The sequence below is a fragment of the Triticum urartu genome, chromosome 5 (genome assembly GCF_003073215.2).
Source record: "Triticum urartu cultivar G1812 chromosome 5, Tu2.1, whole genome shotgun sequence".
Taxonomy (NCBI): domain Eukaryota; kingdom Viridiplantae; phylum Streptophyta; class Magnoliopsida; order Poales; family Poaceae; genus Triticum; species Triticum urartu.
Genome location: NC_053026.1, coordinates 512204037 through 512222780, shown reverse-complemented (window position 1 = coordinate 512222780; position 18744 = coordinate 512204037). Strand labels below are relative to the sequence as shown.

Here is an 18744-nt window from a genome sequence, read left to right as displayed (position 1 = left end):
CGTCCGTCTTCCTCTTGAAGATCCATTTAATCTCAATGGCTTGCCGATCATCGGGCAAGTCAACCAAAGTCCATACTTTGTTCTCATACATGGATCCTATCTCAGATTTCATGGCATCAAACCATTTCGCGGAATCTGGGCTCATCATCGCTTCCTCATAGTTCGTAGGTTCATCATGATCTAGTACCACTCTGGTGCGGATCTTACTCTGGTTGATCTACGAGGTTCAGTAGTATCTTGTTCTGTAGTTTCATGATCATCATCATTAGCTTCCTCACTAATTGGTGTAGGTGTCACAGAAACCGGTTTCTGTGATGTACTACTTTACAATAAGGGAGCAGGTACAGTTACCTCATCAAGTTCTACTTTCCTCCCACTCACTTCTTTCGAGAGAAACTCCTTCTCTAGAAAGGATCCATTCTTAGCAACGAATGTCTTGCCTTCGTATCTGTGATAGAAGGTGTACCCAACATTTTCTTTTGGGTATCCTATGAAGATGCACTTCTCCGATTTGGGTTTGAGCTTATCAGGTTGAAACTTTTTCACATAAGCATTGCAACCTCAAACTTTAAGAAACGACAGCTTAGGTTTCTTGCCAAACCATAGTTCATACGGTGTCGTCTCAACGGATTTAGATGGTGCCCTATTTAATGTGAGTGTAGCTGTCTCTAATGCATAACCCCAAAACGATAGTGGTAAATCGGTAAGAAACATCATATATTGTACTATATCTTATAAAGTACGGTTATGACGTTCGGACACACCATTATGCTGTGGTGTTCCAGGTGGCACGAATTTGTGAAACTAGTTCACATTGTTTTAATTGAAGACCAAACTCGTAACTCAAATATTTGTCTCCGCGATCAGATCGTAGAAACCATATTTTCTTGTCACGATGATTTTCCACTTCACTCTGAAATTCTTTGAACTTTTCAAATGTTTCAGACTTATGTTTCATCAAGTAGATATACCCATATCTGCTCAAATCATCTGTGAAGGTCAGAAAATAACGATACCTGCCGTGAGCCTCAACACTCATCGGATCACATACATCAGTATGTATTATTTCCAACAAGTCAGTTGCTCGCTCCATTGTTCCGGAGAATGGAGTCTTTAGTCATCTTGCCCATAAGGCATGGTTCTCAAGCATCAAGTGATTCATAATCAAGTGATTCCAAAATTCCATCAGCATGGAGTTTCTTCATGCGCTTTACACCAATATGACTTAAAACGGCAGTGCCACAAATAAGTTGCACTATCATTATTAACTTTGCATCCTTTTGGCTTCAATATTATGAATATGTGTATCACTACGATCGAGATCCAACAAACCATTTTCGTTGGTGTGTATGACCATAGAAGGTTTTATTCATGTAAACAGAACAACAATTGTTCTCTAACTTAAATGAATAACCGTATTGCAATAAACATGATCAAATCATATACATGCTCAACGCAAACACCAAATAACACTTATTTAGTTTCAACACTAATCCCGAAAGTAAAGGGAGTGTGCGATGATGATCATATCAATCTTGGAACCAATTCCAACACACATCATCACTTCACCCTTAACTAGTCTCTGTTTATTCTGCAACTTCCGTTTTGAGTTACTAATCAGCAACTGAACTAGTATCAAATACTGAGGGGTTGCTATAAACACTAGTAAAGTACACATCAATAACATGTATATCAAATATACTTATGTTCACTTTGCCATCCTTCTTATCCGCCAATCACTTGGGGTATTTCCGCTTCCAGTGACCAGTCCCTTTCCAGTAGAAGCACTTAGTCTCAAGCTTAGGACCAGACTTGGGCTTCTTCACTTGAGCAGCAACTTGCTTGTTGTTCTTCTTGAAGTTCCCCTTTTTTCCTTTGCCCTTTTCTTGAAACTAGTGATCTTGTCAACCATCAACACTTGATGCTCTTTCTTGATTTCTACCTTCATCGATTTCATCATCATGAAAAGCTCGGGAGTCGTTTTCGTCATCCCTTGCATACTATAGTTCATCACGAAGTTCTACTAACTTGGTGATGGTGACTAGAGAATTCTGTCAATCACTATCTTATCTGGAAGATTAACTCCCACTTGATTCAAGCGATTGTAGTACCCAGACAATCTGAGCACATGCTCACTAGTTGAGCGATTCTCCTCCATCTTTTAGCTATAGAACTTGTTGGAGACTTTATATCTCTCAACTCAGGTATTTGCTTGAAATATTAACTTCAACTCCTGGAACATCTCATACGGTCCATGACGTTCAAAACGTCTTTGAAGTCCCAATTCTAAGCCGTTAAGCATGGTGCACTAAACTATTAAGTAGTCATCATATTGAGCTAGCCAAATGTTCATAACGTCTGCATCTGCTCCTGCAATAGGTCTGTCACCTAGCGGTGCATCAAGGACATAATTTATTCTGTGCAGCAATGAGGATAATCCTCAAGTTACGGACCCAGTCCGTGTAATTGCTACCATCATCTTTCAACTTAGTTTTCTCTAGGAACATATCAAAATAAACACAAGGAAGCAACAATGCGAGCTATTGATCTACAACATAATTTGCAAAATACTATCAGGACTAAGTTCATGATAAATTTAAGTTCAATTTAACCATATTACTTAAGAACTCCCACTTAGACAGACATCCCTCTAATCCTCTAAGTGATCACGTGATCCAAATCAACTAAACCATGTCCGATCATCACGTGAGATGGAGTAGTTTCAATGGTGAACATCACTATGTTGATCATATCTACTATATGATTCACACTCGACCTTTCGGTCTCCGTGCTCCGAGGCCATATCTGTATATGCTTGGCTCGTCAAGTATAACCTGAGTATTCCGCGTGTGCAACTGTTTTGCACCCGTTGTATTTGAACGTAGAGCCTATCACACCCGATCATCACGTGGTGTCTCAGCACGAAGAACTTTCGCAACGGTGCATACTCAGGGAGAACACTTCTTGATAATTAGTGAGAGATCATCTTAAAATGCTACCGTCAAACAAAGCAAAAATAAGATGTATAAAAGATAAACATCATATGTAATCAAAATATGTGACATGATATGGCCATCATCATCTTACGCCTTTGATCTCTATCTCCAAAGTACTATCATGATCTATATCGTCACCGGCATGACACCATGATCTCCATCATCTTGATCTATATCAATGTGTCGTCACATGGTCGTCTCGCCAACAATTGCTCTTGCAACTATTGCTATCGCATAGCGATAAAGTAAAGCAATTATTGGGCACTTGCATCTTATGCAATAGAGAGACAACCATAAGGATTTTGCCAGTTGTCGATAAATTCAACAAAACATGATCATCTCATACAACAACTTATATCTCATCATGTCTTGACCATGTCACATCACAACATGCCCTGCAAAAACAAGTTAGACGTCCTCTACTTTGTTGTTGCAAGTTTTACGTGGCTGCTACGGGCTTAAGCAAGAACCAATCTTACCTACGCATCAAAACCACAACGATAGTTTGTCAAGTTGGTGCTGTTTTGACCTTCGCAAGGACCGGGCGTAGCCATACTCGGTTCAACTAAAGTTGGAGAAACTGACACCCGCCAGCCACCTGTGTGCAAAGCACGTCAGTAGAACCAGTCTCGCGTAAGCGTACGTGTAATGTCGGTCCGGGCCGCTTCATCCAACAATACCGCCGAACCAAAGTATGACATGCTGGTAAGCAGTATGACTTATATCGCCCACAACTCACTTGTGTTCTACTCGTGCATATAACATCAACACATAAAACCTAGGCTCGGATGCCACTGTAGGGGAACGTAGTAATTTCAAAAAAAATTCCTACGCACACGCAAGATCATGGTGATGCATAGCAACAAGAGGGGAGAGTGTGATCTACGTACCCTTGTAGACCGACAGCGGAAGCATTATGACAACGCGGTTGATGTAGTCGTACGTATTCACGGCCCGACCGATCAAGCACCGAAACTACGGTACCTCCAAGTTTTAGCACACGTTCAGCTCGATGACGATCCCCGGACTCCGATCCAACAAAGTGTCGAGGAAGAGTTCCGTCGGCACGACGGTGTGGTGACGATCTTGATGTTCTACCGTTGCAGGGCTTCGCCTAAGCACCGCTACAATATTATCGAGGATTATGGTGGAAGGGGGCACCGCACACGCTAAGAAAACGATCACGTGGATCAACTTGTGTGTCTAGGGGTGCCCCCCTGCCCCCGTATATAAAGGAGCAAGGGGGAGGAGGCCGGCCCTAGGAGGGGCGTGCCAGGGAGTAGGATTCCTACTCCTAGTTGGAGTAGGTTTCCTCCTTTCCTAGTCCAACTAGGAGAAGGGGGGAAAGGGGGGAAGAGGGGAAGGAAGGGAGAGAGGGGCCGTGCCCCAAACCCCTTGTCCAATTCGGACTGGGCTTGGGAGGGGCGCGCGCCACCTCTTGGTCCTTTCCACTAAGGCCCATTAAGGCCCATTGCTTCTTCCTCGTATTCCCGTAACTCCCCGGTACCTCCGAAAATACCCAAATCACTCGGAACCTTTCCGATGTCCGAATATAGTCGTCCAATATATCGATCTTTACATCTCGACCATTTCGAGACTCCTCGTCATGTCCCCGATCTCATCCGGGACTCTGAACTTCTTCGGTACATCAAAACTTATAAACTCATAATATAACTATCATCGAAACCTTAAGCGTGCGGACCCTACGGGTTCGAGAACAATGTAGACATGACCGAGACATGTCTTCGGTCAATAACCAATAGCGGAACCTGGATGCTCATATTGGCTCCCACATATTCTACGAAGATCTTTATCGGTCAGACCGCATAACAACATACGGTGTTCCCTTTATCATCGGTATGTTACTTGCCCGAGATTCGATCGTCGGTATCTCAATACCTAGTTCAATCTCGTTACCGGCAAGTCTCTTTACTCGTTTCGTAATACATCATCTCGCAACTAACTCATTAGTTGCAATGCTTGCAAGGCTTATGTGATGTGCATTACCGAGAGGGCCCAGAGATACCTCTCCGACAATCAGAGTGACAAATCCTAATCTCGAAATACGCCAACCCAACATGTACCTTTGGAGACACCCGTAGAGCTCCTTTATAATCACCCAGTTACGTTGTGACGTTTGGTAGCACACAAAGTGTTCCTCCGGCAAACTGGAGTTGCATAATCTCATAGTCATAGGAACATGTATAAGTCATGAAGAAAGCAATAGCAACATACTAAACGATCGGGTGCTAAGCTAATGGAATGGGTCATGTCAATCACATCATTCTCCTAATGATGTGATCCCGTTAATCAAATGACAACACATGTCTATGGTTAGGAAACATAACCATCTTCGATCAACGAGCTAGTCAAGTAGAGGCATACTAGTGACGTTTAGTTTGTCTATGTATTCACACAAGTATTATGTTTCCGGTTAATACAATTCTAGCATGAATAATAAACATTTATCATGAAATAAGGAAATAAATAATAACTTTATTATTGCCTCTAGGGCATATTTCCTTCATAATCGACCCCACTCTTTTTACTAAGAAGGTCAAAGGGGAGTTGTTTGTGTGCCAATTATATGTTGATGATATTATCTTTGGTTCCCCTAACAAAGCTTTCAATGAGGAATTTGCCGCTCTCATGACCTCAAAGTTCGAGATGTCTTCCATGGGAGAGTTGAAGTTCTTTCTCGGGTTCAAAGTGAAGCAAAGGAGAGAAGGAACCTTCATCAACCAAGCCAAATACACTCAAGACATGCTCAAGAGATTCAAGCTAAGTGATGTCAAGCCGGCTTCCACTCCCATGCCCACCAAGTGCCAACTTGACATTGATCCCAATGGTAAAGCGGTGGATCAAAAGGTATATCGCTCCATGATTGGCTCCTTGCTTTACCTTTGTGCATCTAGACCGGATATCATGTTGAGTGTGGGTATTTGTGCATGGTTTCAAGCCGCACCTAAGGAAAGTCACTTTGTGGCGGTCAAGCGAATCTTTCGATATTTGACTCATACCCCAAACTTTGGCTTATGGTACCCAAGAGGAGAAAACTTCAAGGTTGTAGGTTATTCGGACTCGGATTGGGCGGGAGACAAAGTGGATAGGAAGTCCACTTCCGGAGGGTGCCAATTTCTTTGTTGCTCTTTGGTGAGTTGGTCTTCCAAGAAGCAAAGTTGTGTGTCTCTCTCGTCCACGGAAGCGGAGTATGTGGCTGCTGGTAGTTGTTGTGCACAACTTTTATGGATGAGGCAAACTCTAAAGGATTACGGTGTCACTTGTGACAAAGTGCCTCTTTGGTGTGACAATGAAAATGCAATCAAGATTTCTCTCAACCCGGTGCAACAACTCAAGACGAAGCATATTGAGATCCGGTATCACTTCATCCGGGATCATATTAGGCGAGGGGAGATCGAGCTCAACTATGTCAACACTCATGACAACCTTTCAGATATTTTCACGAAGCCTTTGGATGAAGCAAGATTTCGTGAGTTAAGGAATGAGCTAAATATCATTGATTCGAGCAATGTTGCTTGAACCCTTGCACACACCACCATACTCAACTTGTTATCTTGTTTAGATGTAGGCATGGACATAGGGGGAGTGTTGTTCTCTCAATGAACTCTTCCTCCCCCCATTATGCATAAATTGATCAACTCTTTCACATTATCTTGTTTAAAGACGAGTTTTGGTCATGGGCCCAAGGATAATTCTTCGCGGTGCCATACCAATTGACTCATACATAGGTGGCTACGACCACCGACCCTCTTGATAGTGTTGTGCTTTGTGTTTGTCCTTCTTGTCCTTGCCTTAGTTTGTTTTCTTAGGCTCTAGGTGTTGGGGTCTCCAAGTGTGGTTCTCTTTCGTTTTTTTGGATCTTGGAGACCCACCTTTTTCCCCGTGTCTTCTCTATCCCAAGCCTTCCCTTTTCTCGAGCCATCTAGTCTAATTGCACACACTTGACCATGGCTTTGGTGATGGTGACCGGGTGGTACAACCGGGGTCACAGGCGGTTCTACCGCTGGTGCACTCCAGGCGGTCTCCCAGCGGTGCTTGAGCAGTTCCACCGCTCAACCACTAGGGTGCCCGTCTGGCCGGTTCTACCGGTTGGTTACGACGGTACTACCACTGCCTCTTGGCGACGGAAGTATCGCCCGCAACCACTCGCTCGTACCAGGCAGCGGTACAACCGCCTCCTTGAGCGGTACAACCGCCACACGACTTTGGGCCTATTTATACCTGTCGGGGCTGGAGGGGATTTCTTTTTCCTTTCTTCCCAGCCCTTCCCATCTTGTGCCCTAGCCACCGGTCGCCATTGCCTCTGCCCCGAAGTGCTTCTCGCGCTTCGGATCCGTGGGGTCTCCATGGATCCTCTCCAAGGAGGCCTCCTCCTTCCCGATCTCTTCCCATGGATGACGGTGGCTCTAGTTCTCGCTCTGCTCCTCGCAAGACCAAGAAGAGGACACGAAGGACCTTGCGCCCGGTTGTGTCTGATGACGAAGAAGAGGTTGTGATTCCCACCAACCTACTCGCCGTGAGAAGTCTGCCGCTGCCAAGCAACGTGTGGTTTTGCCCTTGCACCGTTGGAAAGCCAAGGATTGGGAAGCCTTTCGCTCGAAGAATCCTTATGAGGTTCCCATTGCTCCCCGTTGGACCACCGTTCAGTTCCGAAATGAGATGCAAGTGCGGATCGTTCATGAACTCTTTGAGCACAACAAGAACAGGTATGCCAAGCAGTGGACCATCGATCTTGACCATTGGAGGAACAACTTGGAGTACTTTGGTGAAGCCTTGGCTCTCTGTGAGGAGTTCGATCTGGTCAAGCTCATATCAGTTAATTGTGACTTCGATGTTCAGCTTGTCCATCAGTTCTATGCCAATGTTCACTTTGGAGAAGATGATGCTCGGACTCTCACGTTCATGTGCTGTGATGAGCTCTTCCAAGTGCCCTGGAGGGCCTTTTGCAATGCTATTGGGTATGACGATACCGGTTTGGCAGGAAGGGGTGGCATTCGCCCTCATGACCATCCCGACTCCATGCCTAAGGAGAAGCTTTCCCCTCTGTACATTCGGGGTCGTGGTATTATTGGAGAATCTAAGGATTTGGTGAAGGTCTATGACATCGTGCATCATGTGTTTCACAATGTGCTTCTGCCCAAGGTGGGAAATCAAGATGAAATCCATGGCTATCTTGTTGACTTGATGGTTGCAATGAAGACCAAGGTGGGCTCTGGGAAATGTTTGATGTGTCCAACTGGCTGTGGCACAATATGTACAACATGGTCATCTACATGAAGGTTGCCATTTATGCTCCGTTTGTCATGTGCTTTCTGAACTCAGTATGGGAGGTTCGCCGTCCTGGAGAGACTCTCACTTCTCCTGATAATATCACTGTTCATGAAGTCAAGCTCCTCAAGAAGAAGAAACACGCCGAGCCTCGCTTCCCTGCTGATGCTCCCGAGGATGTCTATGCCACCTTGTACGATGAGGATTTTGAGATGGAGCTAGGGGCCAAGCCCTTGTGGGTGGCCAAGCTCACAGCCAAGGTGAAGAAGACTTTCTGCCTCCAGACGGATATTCGGAAGAAGTTGTATGAGGCCCATGTCAATGAGAAGCTTGCTCGGCGTCGTTAGATTGCGATGATGAAGCACCTCAACATGCCTGTCCATAGTGGTTCTGAGAAGAGCATCACATCGGAGGAGTGCTGGATCTCTGCTCACAGCACGTGGTCTGATGATGAGGTCCCTCGCCAGCCTTCCACCTCCTTTGCTGCAACGGATGATATCTTGGAGGAATCCGATCACGACGATGATGACGAGTCTGATGATGATGCAGATCTAGATGCTACCGAGGAGTCAGAGGAGGATGATCGAGCTTTGGGACGCTAGCTTCGCTCTTTTTCCTTTTTGGTGTCTTGATGCCAAAGGGGGAGACCGTTTTATAGGTCTCAGGATGTGCTAATCTTGTTGCTTATCTCTTCTTGCATGGTGTAAGACATGTGCTTATCTAGCTATCTATCTTTATTATCGGTGATATTGTTATGTATTCCATTATTATCTTTACCTTCATATTATGGTCTTATTGCTCACCATGTTTAGTAGGAGTGGCGAGTCTATAAAATCTAGGGGGAGTCTTGTCCCTAATGTGTGCTCTCAAATAGCCTTCTCAATTTGGGGCACACATCTAGGGGGAGTCCCGTCTACATTTTCTAGACTTTTCACTTGCAAATCGTGGTGTTGTCATCATCCACCAAAAATGGGGAGATTGTAAGGACATTTCCCTACTTTGTGTTTTGGATGATGATGACAACCCTTTGTTGGTCTAATCTTGTGCTAAGTGTTTCAGGTTTCGGTATTTAGGCCTTCTTCGGTTAGCTATTCTCTCTGAAAGAAAAAGATCGAAGATGGTGTTTTCTACTTGTTTTTATCTCTTTTGGTCGTAGGGAACCCGTACTATCAAGAGGGAATCCACATTGGAAAGTGTTGGGGGCATCATTTCGCGTACACTTACCTCACCCTCTCTTGCCTTCCTAAACTGTGAGAGAGAGCTCTTCCCCTTTCTTTCCTACTGCTTATTGTGGGTTCCCAGCGGGTGTACCTCTCTCTGGAGTGGTTGTACCGTTGGGTCTTGGTGCTGACCAGTTTTGATCGAGCGGTTGTACCGCTGCTTCCGGGCGGTGGTACCGCCAACATGCTCAGCAAAGACTAGGGCGGTTGTTTCGGCCAGGCACCTCCCAAGTACCGGTCAGGCTTCTATTTTGATGTGGTACTCGGGCGGTGGTGGCCCAGTTGGTCCGGTCGTACCGGTACCACCGGTGTCCGGAGCGGTTCTACCGCTCAGGACTTAGCCGCCCGAGCGCTCAAGGCCATGCGGTTGCACCGGCCTGTACCGCTCGACTACCGCACTCAGGGGTGACTCCCTTCTGTTCCTATGCGGTGGTTGAGCGGTGGCTGGGGGGTTGGTCCATTTTTTCTCCTCAACCGGTACTACCGCCTGGTCGCCCGGTTGTACCGCCTGGTAGGGTTCTGCACGTAAACTGTGAGTCTCGGTTGTACCGAGACAAGGAGCGGCTATACCGCTGCAGTACTGAAAACACAATAACGGTTGGATTTTTAGGGTTGCTATATAAGGGTGCTTCTTCCACCTAACACAACTACCTTTAACCTCTCTTACTCCACCATTAATGCTACTCAAGCTCTCTTGCCCGATCTCTCTTGCTAGCCACTCAAACTTGTTGATTTGCTAGGGATTAAAGGAGGAGACCTAGATCTACACTTCCACCAAAGGATTTTTGCTTCCCCCATACTTTCTTGTGTGGATTTTGTTACTCTTGGGTGTTTGAGCATCATAGACGGTTGAGGTCACCTCGGAGCCACATTCCATTATGGTGAAGCTCCGCGGTTTAGTTGGGATCCTCCAATTAAGTTGTGGAGAGAGCCCCGTGTTGGGTTTCGTAGTAATTTCAAAAAATTTCCTACGCACACGCAAGATCATGTGATGCATAGCAACGAGGGGGAGAGGGTTGTCTACGTACCCAACACAGACCGACTGCGGAAGCGATGACACGACGTAGAGGAAGTAGTTGTACGTCTTCACGATCCAACTGATCAAGCACCGAAACTACGGCACCTCCGAGTTCGAGCACACGTTCAGCTCGATGACGATCCCCGGACTCTGATCCAGCAAAGTGTCGGGGAAGAGTTCCGTCAGCACGACGGCGTGGTGATGATCTTGATGAACTACAGCAGCAGGGCTTCGCCTAAACTCCGCTACAGTATTATCGAGGAATATGGTGGCAGGGGGCACCGCACACGGCTAAGGAATAGATCACGTGGATCAACTTGTGTGTTTCTGGGGTGCCTCTGCCTCAGTATATAAAGGAGCCAAGGGGGAGGGGGGGCGCCGGCCAGGGAGAGGGCGCAGGAGGAGTCCTACTCCTTCCGGGAGTAGGACTCCCCCCCAATCCTATTCCAACTAGGATTCCCAAGGGGGAAAGAGGGAGAGGGGTGGCCGGCCACCTCTCCTAGTCCTAATAGGACTAGGGGAGGGGGGAGGTGCGCAGCCCCCTTGGGCTGCCCCTTTCTCCTTTCCACTAAGTCCCATGAAGGCCCATATGGCTCCCGGGGGGTTCCGGTAACCTCCCGGTAACCCGGTAAAATCCCGATTTCACCCGGAACACTTTCGATGTCCAAACATAGGCTTCCAATATATCAATCTTTACGTCTCGACCATTTCGAGACTCCTCGTCATGTCCGTGATCACATCCGGGACTCCGAACAACCTTCGGTACATCAAAATGCATAAACTCATAATGTAACTGTCATCGTAACCTTAAGCGTGCGGACCCTACGGGTTCGAGAACAATGTAGACATGACCGAGACATGTCTCCGGTCAATAACCAATAGCGGGACCTGGATGCCCATATTGGCTCCTACATATTCTACGAAGATCTTTATCGGTCAGACCGCATAACAACATACGTTGTTCCCTTTGTCATCGGTATGTTACTTGCCCGAGATTCGATCATCGGTATCCAATACCTAGTTCAATCTCGTTACCGGCAAGTCTCTTTACTCCTTCCGTAATACATCATCTCACAACTAATCATATTAGTTGTAATGCTTGCAAGGCTTATGTGATGTGTATTACCGAGAGGGCCCAGAGATACCTCTCCGACAATCGGAGTGACAAATCCTAATCTCGAAATACGCCAACCCAACATCTACCTTTGGAGACACCTGTAATGCTCCTTTATAATCACCCAGTTACGTTGTGACGTTTGGTAGCACCCAAAGTGTTCCTCCGGTAAACGGGAGTTGCATAATCTCATAGTCATAGGAACATGTATAAGTCATGAAGAAAGCTATAGCAACATACTAAACGATCGGGTGCTCAGCTAATGGAATGGGTCGTGTCAATCAGATCATTCAACTAATGATGTGACCTCGTTAATCAAATAACAACTCTTTGTCCATGGTTAGGAAACATAACCATCTTTGATTAACGAGCTAGTCAAGTAGAGGCATACTAGTGACACTCTGTTTGTCTATGTATTCACACATGTATTATATTTCCGGTTAATACAATTCTAGCATGAATAATAAACATTTATCATGATTATAAGGAAATAAATAATAACTTTATTATTGCCTCTAGGGCATATTTCCTTCACCCCGACCTTGTTTGTGAAGGTCCGGTCGCCGCCTCCAAGGGCACCAATAGTGGAATCACGGCATCTCGCATTGTGTGAGGGCGTGAGGAGAATACGGTGGCCCTAGTGGCTTCTTGGGGAGCATTGTGCCTCCACACCGCTCCAACGGAGACGTACTTCCCCTCAAAAGGAAGGAACTTCGGTAACACATCCTCGTCTTCACCGGCTCCATTCTTGGTTATCTCATACCTTTACTGTGCAAGCTTATTAGTGTTACTTCTGTTCTTGCTTGTGTGCTTGTTGTTGTTGCATCATATAGGTTGCTCACCTAGTTGCACATCTAGACTACCTACTTTGATGGAAAGTTTAATTTGGTAAAGAAAAGCTAAAAATTGTTAGTTGCCTATTCACCCCCCTCTAGTCAACCATATCGATCCTTTCACCATGCCAGCCCTTGGGTCATGGTGGACCTACTTGTGGACTTCCGGACCCCTCCGGGATCCTTCGAAACCTTCTAGAAGCTTCACGGTACGTCCATTTCTGTTTTCTCGTTCATTGGTCTGGCGTTGGTGCCTGTTCGCCGCGCCAACATGCACATTTGCGCTATCCCGCCTTTATGGTGGGCCAAAATGCCATGGCCAACACATTTCAGCCACTTTACTCTCTTGTTTAAAACTTTGGGTGCTACTTTACCATGCAGACGTCTGAATCACAAAGTCATATTCCAGGGAGACAAACGTCCTCCCCAAAGTCTGATGGCTTCACGTCACATTACGTTGTATGTGGCATCCACCTCGTCCGGAAAAGGCCAAGTGCAGGGCCTATCAGCCAGTCAAATGCAACAGATGATCAGTTTCACCGACAATACAGTAGAGAAATCATGTGCGCTGCCATCCATTGTAAATAAGAGTATTGCATGCAGAAAACAAAGATCAACCTGGCGTAGTATCCACATTAGCCACCGAAGAGGAGGCGGACCTGCGACGGCGCCGACGGGAGGCCAAAACCCTAGCTTTTTTGTGGAGGAGGAGGAGGCGGCAACGGCTAGAGATGAGCCCGAGTAGCAGCGCAGGACCCATTTGCAGGTCAAATACCGCTTTGACTATGTCCATGTGAGCGAATGGCTCGAACAAACTCATCAAGGAATTACATTATATGACTACTACTCTAGTAGTGTCAAAATACGTCTTATATTATGGAGCGAAGGGAGCATTGAATAGATCAAGGAGAAACAAGCATCAATTTACCAACCATTTTCTTCAGGGGAGTTGTTGGACATTTGCTGTCCGTAGATCGCACCAAGGACCGCCAAAATCCGACGGCTAGCGCCCACCGGCGCGTGCTCCGCGGATCCAGCCGAGCCAGATCCACGCGGCACGTGACAAGTGACACGACGCTCGCTCACTCCCCCCACACTCCCCGGCCGCCGCCGCCGGCCTCGTCAGTCGCAGATCCCCCAACCACCAGCGAAGCCGCCGCTCACCGCCGACTGGCCCACATGGCCGCCTCTATCGCCGCCGCCGCGTCCGTCTCCCACCTCCTCCTCGGGCCGAAACCCAAGCCCACAACCCCGCCCCGCCTCTCCCTCCTCCCCCGCAGGCGCTCCGGAGCCGCCGGGGCCATCTCCGCCTCCGCGTCCGCGGCCTCCGACTTCCTCGCCCCGGTCCCGTCCCTCAAGTCCCGCCTCGCCGCCGGCGACACCCTCTACGGCCTCTTCCTCCTCTCCTTCTCCCCCACGCTCGCCGAGATCGCCGCGCTCGCCGGCTACGACTACGTGGTCGTCGACATGGAGCACGGGCCGGGCGGCATCACGGAGGCCCTCGCCTGCCTCCGCGCCCTCGACGCCGCCCGCACCCCCGCCGTCCTCCGCCTCCCGGAGGCCTGCCCCGTCTGGGCGAAGAAGGCGCTCGACCTCGGCCCCGCGGGCCTCATGCTTCCCGCCGTCGAGTCTCCGGCCGCTGCCGCGGAGGCTGTATCCCACTGCCGCTACCCGCCCCGCGGCGTCCGTGGCGCTGCCTACCCAATCGTCCGTGCATCCGCCTACGGCCTCGACGACTCCTACCTCTCCCGCTGCGAGGACGACACCCTCATCATCTGCCAGGTCGAGACTGCCGCCGGCGTTGCGGAGATCGACGCCATCGCCGCCGTCGAAGGGGTCGACGTCGTCCAGATGGGCCCGCTCGACCTGTCGGCGAGCATGGGGTACCTGTGGGATCCCGGGAACAGGAAGGTGCGAGCGGCGCTGAGGGAGGCTGAGAGGAAGGTGCTGGAGGCCAGGAAGAAGAAGGATGCTGCTCCGGAAACCAATGCGGCTTACTTGGGTGGGTTTGCGATGCCCAATGACCCAGCTGAGCAGCTCAAGCACAGGGGATACCATATGGTTGCAGGTGCAGTGGACATTGGGTTGTTCCGGAAGGCGGCATTGGAGGATGTCAAGCGGTTCAAGGAGGCGTCAATGGAGATTGGTGAAGCAGAGGGTGAGGAGGAGGATGAGAAGGAAGATGGATACTGGAGTGAATGAGCACTGGGGAACTGGTGATGGCTTCATTTGCTTGTGTTCTGAATTGAAACTTTTAGGGTCTCCATTTTCTGGACTTTGGTGTACTCTTGTTTAGTCGATGATTCGGGTTTTAGGGAGCAAATCTGTTTGGGCACCTTACTGTTCCCATTTGTAGGTGGTAATTGGCGAGTACCTAATAAAGAGTTGGATTTTAGTGAAATGCTGCTGTGTCCGTCTGTTCCATTTTATTTGTGGAAAGCTAGAAATTTGTATGAGCCAAACACCAGAAATTACTTCATGGCAAGTGAAAAGCAGTGGTAAGTTTTTCCAATAAAAGATTGATGGTGAATTTGTTTTGTGGGGTCAGGGCAAGCCCATAGCCAGACTCCAGATTGTCCATCTCAACACTTGCTCAACCTCAACCACTAATTCAGATATGCTGGGACATCCCATCCAGAACCATTTAGGTCCTTTGGACACTTGCACATCCAAAAAATATCTCCTTCCAGCAACAGGATGCAGCCTTAGGATTAGCTAGGCTCTCTTCTGATTCCCCCCCAAGTTTTGCTGTTCTTTATCTCATGACCACGATGATCGCAGCTAGCTCCATAGTGAAAGCCAACCTTCCTTGCTCGTCAAGGATATCCTCCAGCTCAGACTTCTCATCTGGTCATTCTTGGCGCCCATTAGAGGCGGCAAAACATTACCGGGCGCATGGTGTGCGCTCGCTGCGGATAACATGTGCTGCCACTAAGACTGCGAAATCTCCAGGTACTGTGAATACGCTTGGCTCCTTTTACTTGATATGGAACTGTTCGTTACTCTGTTTATGCATGATGCTATCTTGGCATGTTAACCCCCTTTTTTTTGCAGCTGAAGAAGAATGGAAGATCAAACGGCAACTCCTAGTAGAGAAGCGGGTAATAACCTCCATTCTGACTGTTAACTATTTTTGCATTAAACATATATGAAAGGTTGCTGCAAACTTCTTAACCTTAAGTCTTATGAAGAGGGTTAGAGTAACATATGTATGTGTAGAACAATTATAGATTATATGTGAAATAGGCACTGTTGTGACATTTATGAGGACTTACCTACCTATTCCTGTTGATTCATATGTTTATTAGCTTAATTTACTGTTGACTGAAGATGAGCATTCTATGCTTAGCAGCCGCCATTTACATCAGAGGTGTTTCTCCTGTTTGTTTTTGCAGGTACGTAGTGTTGATGTGAAGGAAGCACTGCGCCTTCAAAACGAAAACAACTTTGTAATTCTCGATGTCAGACCAGAAGCAGAGTTCAAACAGGTATCTTAAAGTTGCTGTCTCAAGCTCTTGGGTTTAGGGCAGAAACTTACTTTTACATTGTTGCCTACTTATCTTTTTTGTGTCTTTTATCAACCCGAAATGATAGCTGAAGCAAATTGTGTATCAATGATGATGTATTGAATCGACAGCACTATGATGAGTACAATGCACAATTATATAATAACTGGAGATATAATATATGTTGCTGATGCAAATAGCCAACATAAATTTAGAAGTCTGCTTAGTAGGACCTAAACGGCTAACAGTGATCAAATCCTCTCCAATGATGCCTAAAAAAATGTCAAAAGTTTGTTTTCATATTGTGCTGCTTCATACAATGAAATTTTATATTTCAATCTGGGAAAGTTGCACCACAGTTATGGATTTATTTTTGTGCAGGCTCACCCACCTGGTGCTGTTAATGTACAAATATACAGATTAATAAAGGAGTGGACAGCATGGGATATTGCAAGGAGGGCTGCATTTGCTTTCTTTGGCATATTTGCAGGAACAGAAGAGAATCCTGAGTTCATAAAAAGTACGTAACATTTTTTGTACTTCTGTTTGCTGTGTCCTCACCATTTATACATGTACTGGCAATCAGACGCATATGCCATCTTTGTGCAGGCGTTGAAGAAAAACTTAATAAAGATTCAAAGATAATTGTAGCATGTTCAGCAGGAGGAACAATGAAGCCAACACAGAATCTACCTGATGGGAAGCAATCTAGGTATATTATGTTGCCCATATACTCCCTCCGTTCCATGTTACTCCCTCCGTTCCAAATTACTCGTCGTGGTTTTAGTTCAAATTTGAACTAAAACCACGACGAGTAATTTGGAACGGAGGGAGTACTTGTCATGGTTGAGCTAAAACCACGACATGTAATATAGAACAGAGGGAGTATTATTTATTGTTAAACTTTTTTTATTTCCATGGATTGTCGGTCCTTTTCCAATTGTCATGAACGTGCTGAACTGCTGATACTGTTTATTAATGTGATTTGGCTTAAGCAAAATTTCTTGCATCTTCCGTGAAATGAGATCTGTGCATATTTTGTTACTAGGTTTAACCAATCTTCGCATTAAAAGATATTCTCTGTTGTCGGGGTTCTCTGTTAGTGAAAATTTGTTTTGCAATTTGAACATTCTCTTTGTTTCTACCATGGGTTTTGTTTAGTTATTTTCTTACTGTCAACACTGGTGGTTGATTGGTCATGACTGAATTTTCAATACTATTACTAATATATTATCCTGTGAGCAAGCATAGATGATTCTGTGATATATTAAGCAGATATTTGTTAATTGGTCCAGTTACTCGACCAATAAAATTAACCAAGTATTAAAAACCATGCTATTTGTGGATGTGCTCTTGGCCAAGTAGTGGGAGCCTGGGAGGGCAGTGTCATCTTCAAGCTGACACGTGTTCAAATCTCAGTGGTAGAATTCAGCGTCTCGCAGCCTCTACTTAATTAAATGCCACCAGGCTCTTCCCCTGCTCTCTGCTACGGTCTCCGTCTCCCTTGGGAGACCGTCGCACAAGATACGTTCAATCGGTTAGGATGGCGATCCAATGATAGGTTATGTGTGTGAGTCATGTAATCCTGTTATCAGCCAGTTGTGTTTTGGCCTTGTTTATCTTTTGTGTACTGTTGCGATTGTTAACGAGAACTATTTTTTATGAAGATGGTTGTGTACATCATATGATGCAGAGGCCGGGGGTTGAACCTCCTTTTCGAAAAAATAGCTCTGCCCCTACCGGTCTTTTTTGAGAAAGTGTTTTGGAAAAAAATCTATCCAGGAATGGATGCTAACAGCATTCTTTCTAAAAAAATCTGCAAAGTATTTTGTGTAAAATGCACCAAATTCAGTATCGTGAATTTGCTTACGTCAAGCGTAGTCAGTCAGGCTAAGACCAGACACAGTTTTCAATCCATGCCGTACTGCACATCCATATGCAGCAAAGTTGAGGGGGCTAGTACTTGTTAAGTGGTTGTTAACCCCAGTAGATAGTTTTCGCTTGTTCCCCCATTTCTGGATTGCTCTCATTTCTTGATGTGTTTGACCATTGAGATTTAGATATTACTCCCTCCGTTCCAATTGAACTAAAACCATGACACTTATTTTGGAATGGAGGGAGTAGTTTTTTCTTTTTCCAGGTTGGTAAATCACATTTGAGAACCAGCAGTATTAATTTCTTGCAACTGCAATGCTATAAACTTCAAATTTATAATAATTGATGCAAATTCATGATGGCAGCTGGAGAATTGTCATTCAGCTTTTTCATTCCTGTAGTTTGAAAAGCCACGCTGAGATCATTTTCTAGTTCTTGAATTGCAACTTTAAGAAGAAAACGGCATTTTCTTTAGAAGTATGCATTGCTCTGCGTGGACACTCATAGATAAACTTGTGAGCACCGATGTTTAATTTAGTTGATTATGCTTCGACCCTGGCAGGTCTCTGATAGCGGCGTACCTGCTGGTGCTAAACGGCTACAAGAACGTGTTCCATCTGGACGGAGGCCTCTACACATGGTTCAAGGAAGACCTGCCATCTGAAGAAGAAGATTGAGCAGGAAATGACCTGTCAGTTATTAGTTGCTCCGATATTGTTGTTGTTCATACGGCAGCAGTTTGCGATGAGTTGTAATGTTGCGCGTTACGGATAAAATTGTCCGCACTAGTTTTGAGAAAATCTCATATCCTTCCCATCTTTACTTTTTGCTGGTATGAAGGTGCGCTAGATTTCTCTCGGATGTCGAACTTACGCTCAGTGTTGTTTGAATTG

General features: G+C 46.2%; 2 protein-coding genes across 2 annotated transcripts; both read left to right on the top strand.

The window, feature by feature from the left end:
- Positions 1–13508: 13508 nt before the first annotated feature.
- On the top strand, positions 13509–14871 carry LOC125510229 (2-keto-3-deoxy-L-rhamnonate aldolase-like). The gene has a single exon (XM_048675349.1). The coding sequence runs from the start codon at positions 13650–13652 to the stop codon at positions 14670–14672; it is 1023 nt and encodes a 340-aa protein (XP_048531306.1). The 5' UTR covers positions 13509–13649; the 3' UTR covers positions 14673–14871.
- Positions 14872–15117: 246 nt separating this feature from the next.
- On the top strand, positions 15118–18712 carry LOC125510231 (rhodanese-like domain-containing protein 14, chloroplastic). The gene is made up of 6 exons (XM_048675352.1): positions 15118–15422; positions 15525–15571; positions 15866–15958; positions 16358–16496; positions 16586–16688; positions 18414–18712. The coding sequence occupies exons 1-6, from the start codon at positions 15233–15235 to the stop codon at positions 18526–18528; spliced, it is 687 nt and encodes a 228-aa protein (XP_048531309.1). The 5' UTR covers positions 15118–15232; the 3' UTR covers positions 18529–18712.
- Positions 18713–18744: the final 32 nt, after the last annotated feature.

Excerpts from the sequence above, each read along its gene's own strand:
- LOC125510231 (XM_048675352.1), top strand. The coding sequence starts at position 15,233 with ATGACCACGATGATCGCAGCTAGCTCCATAGTGAAAGCCAACCTTCCT. Across the intron at positions 15,423-15,524 it reads TAAGACTGCGAAATCTCCAG|CTGAAGAAGAATGGAAGATC; the intron begins GTACTGTGAATA and ends TTTTTTTTGCAG. Across the intron at positions 15,572-15,865 it reads AACTCCTAGTAGAGAAGCGG|GTACGTAGTGTTGATGTGAA; the intron begins GTAATAACCTCC and ends TTGTTTTTGCAG.
- LOC125510229 (XM_048675349.1), top strand. The coding sequence starts at position 13,650 with ATGGCCGCCTCTATCGCCGCCGCCGCGTCCGTCTCCCACCTCCTCCTC.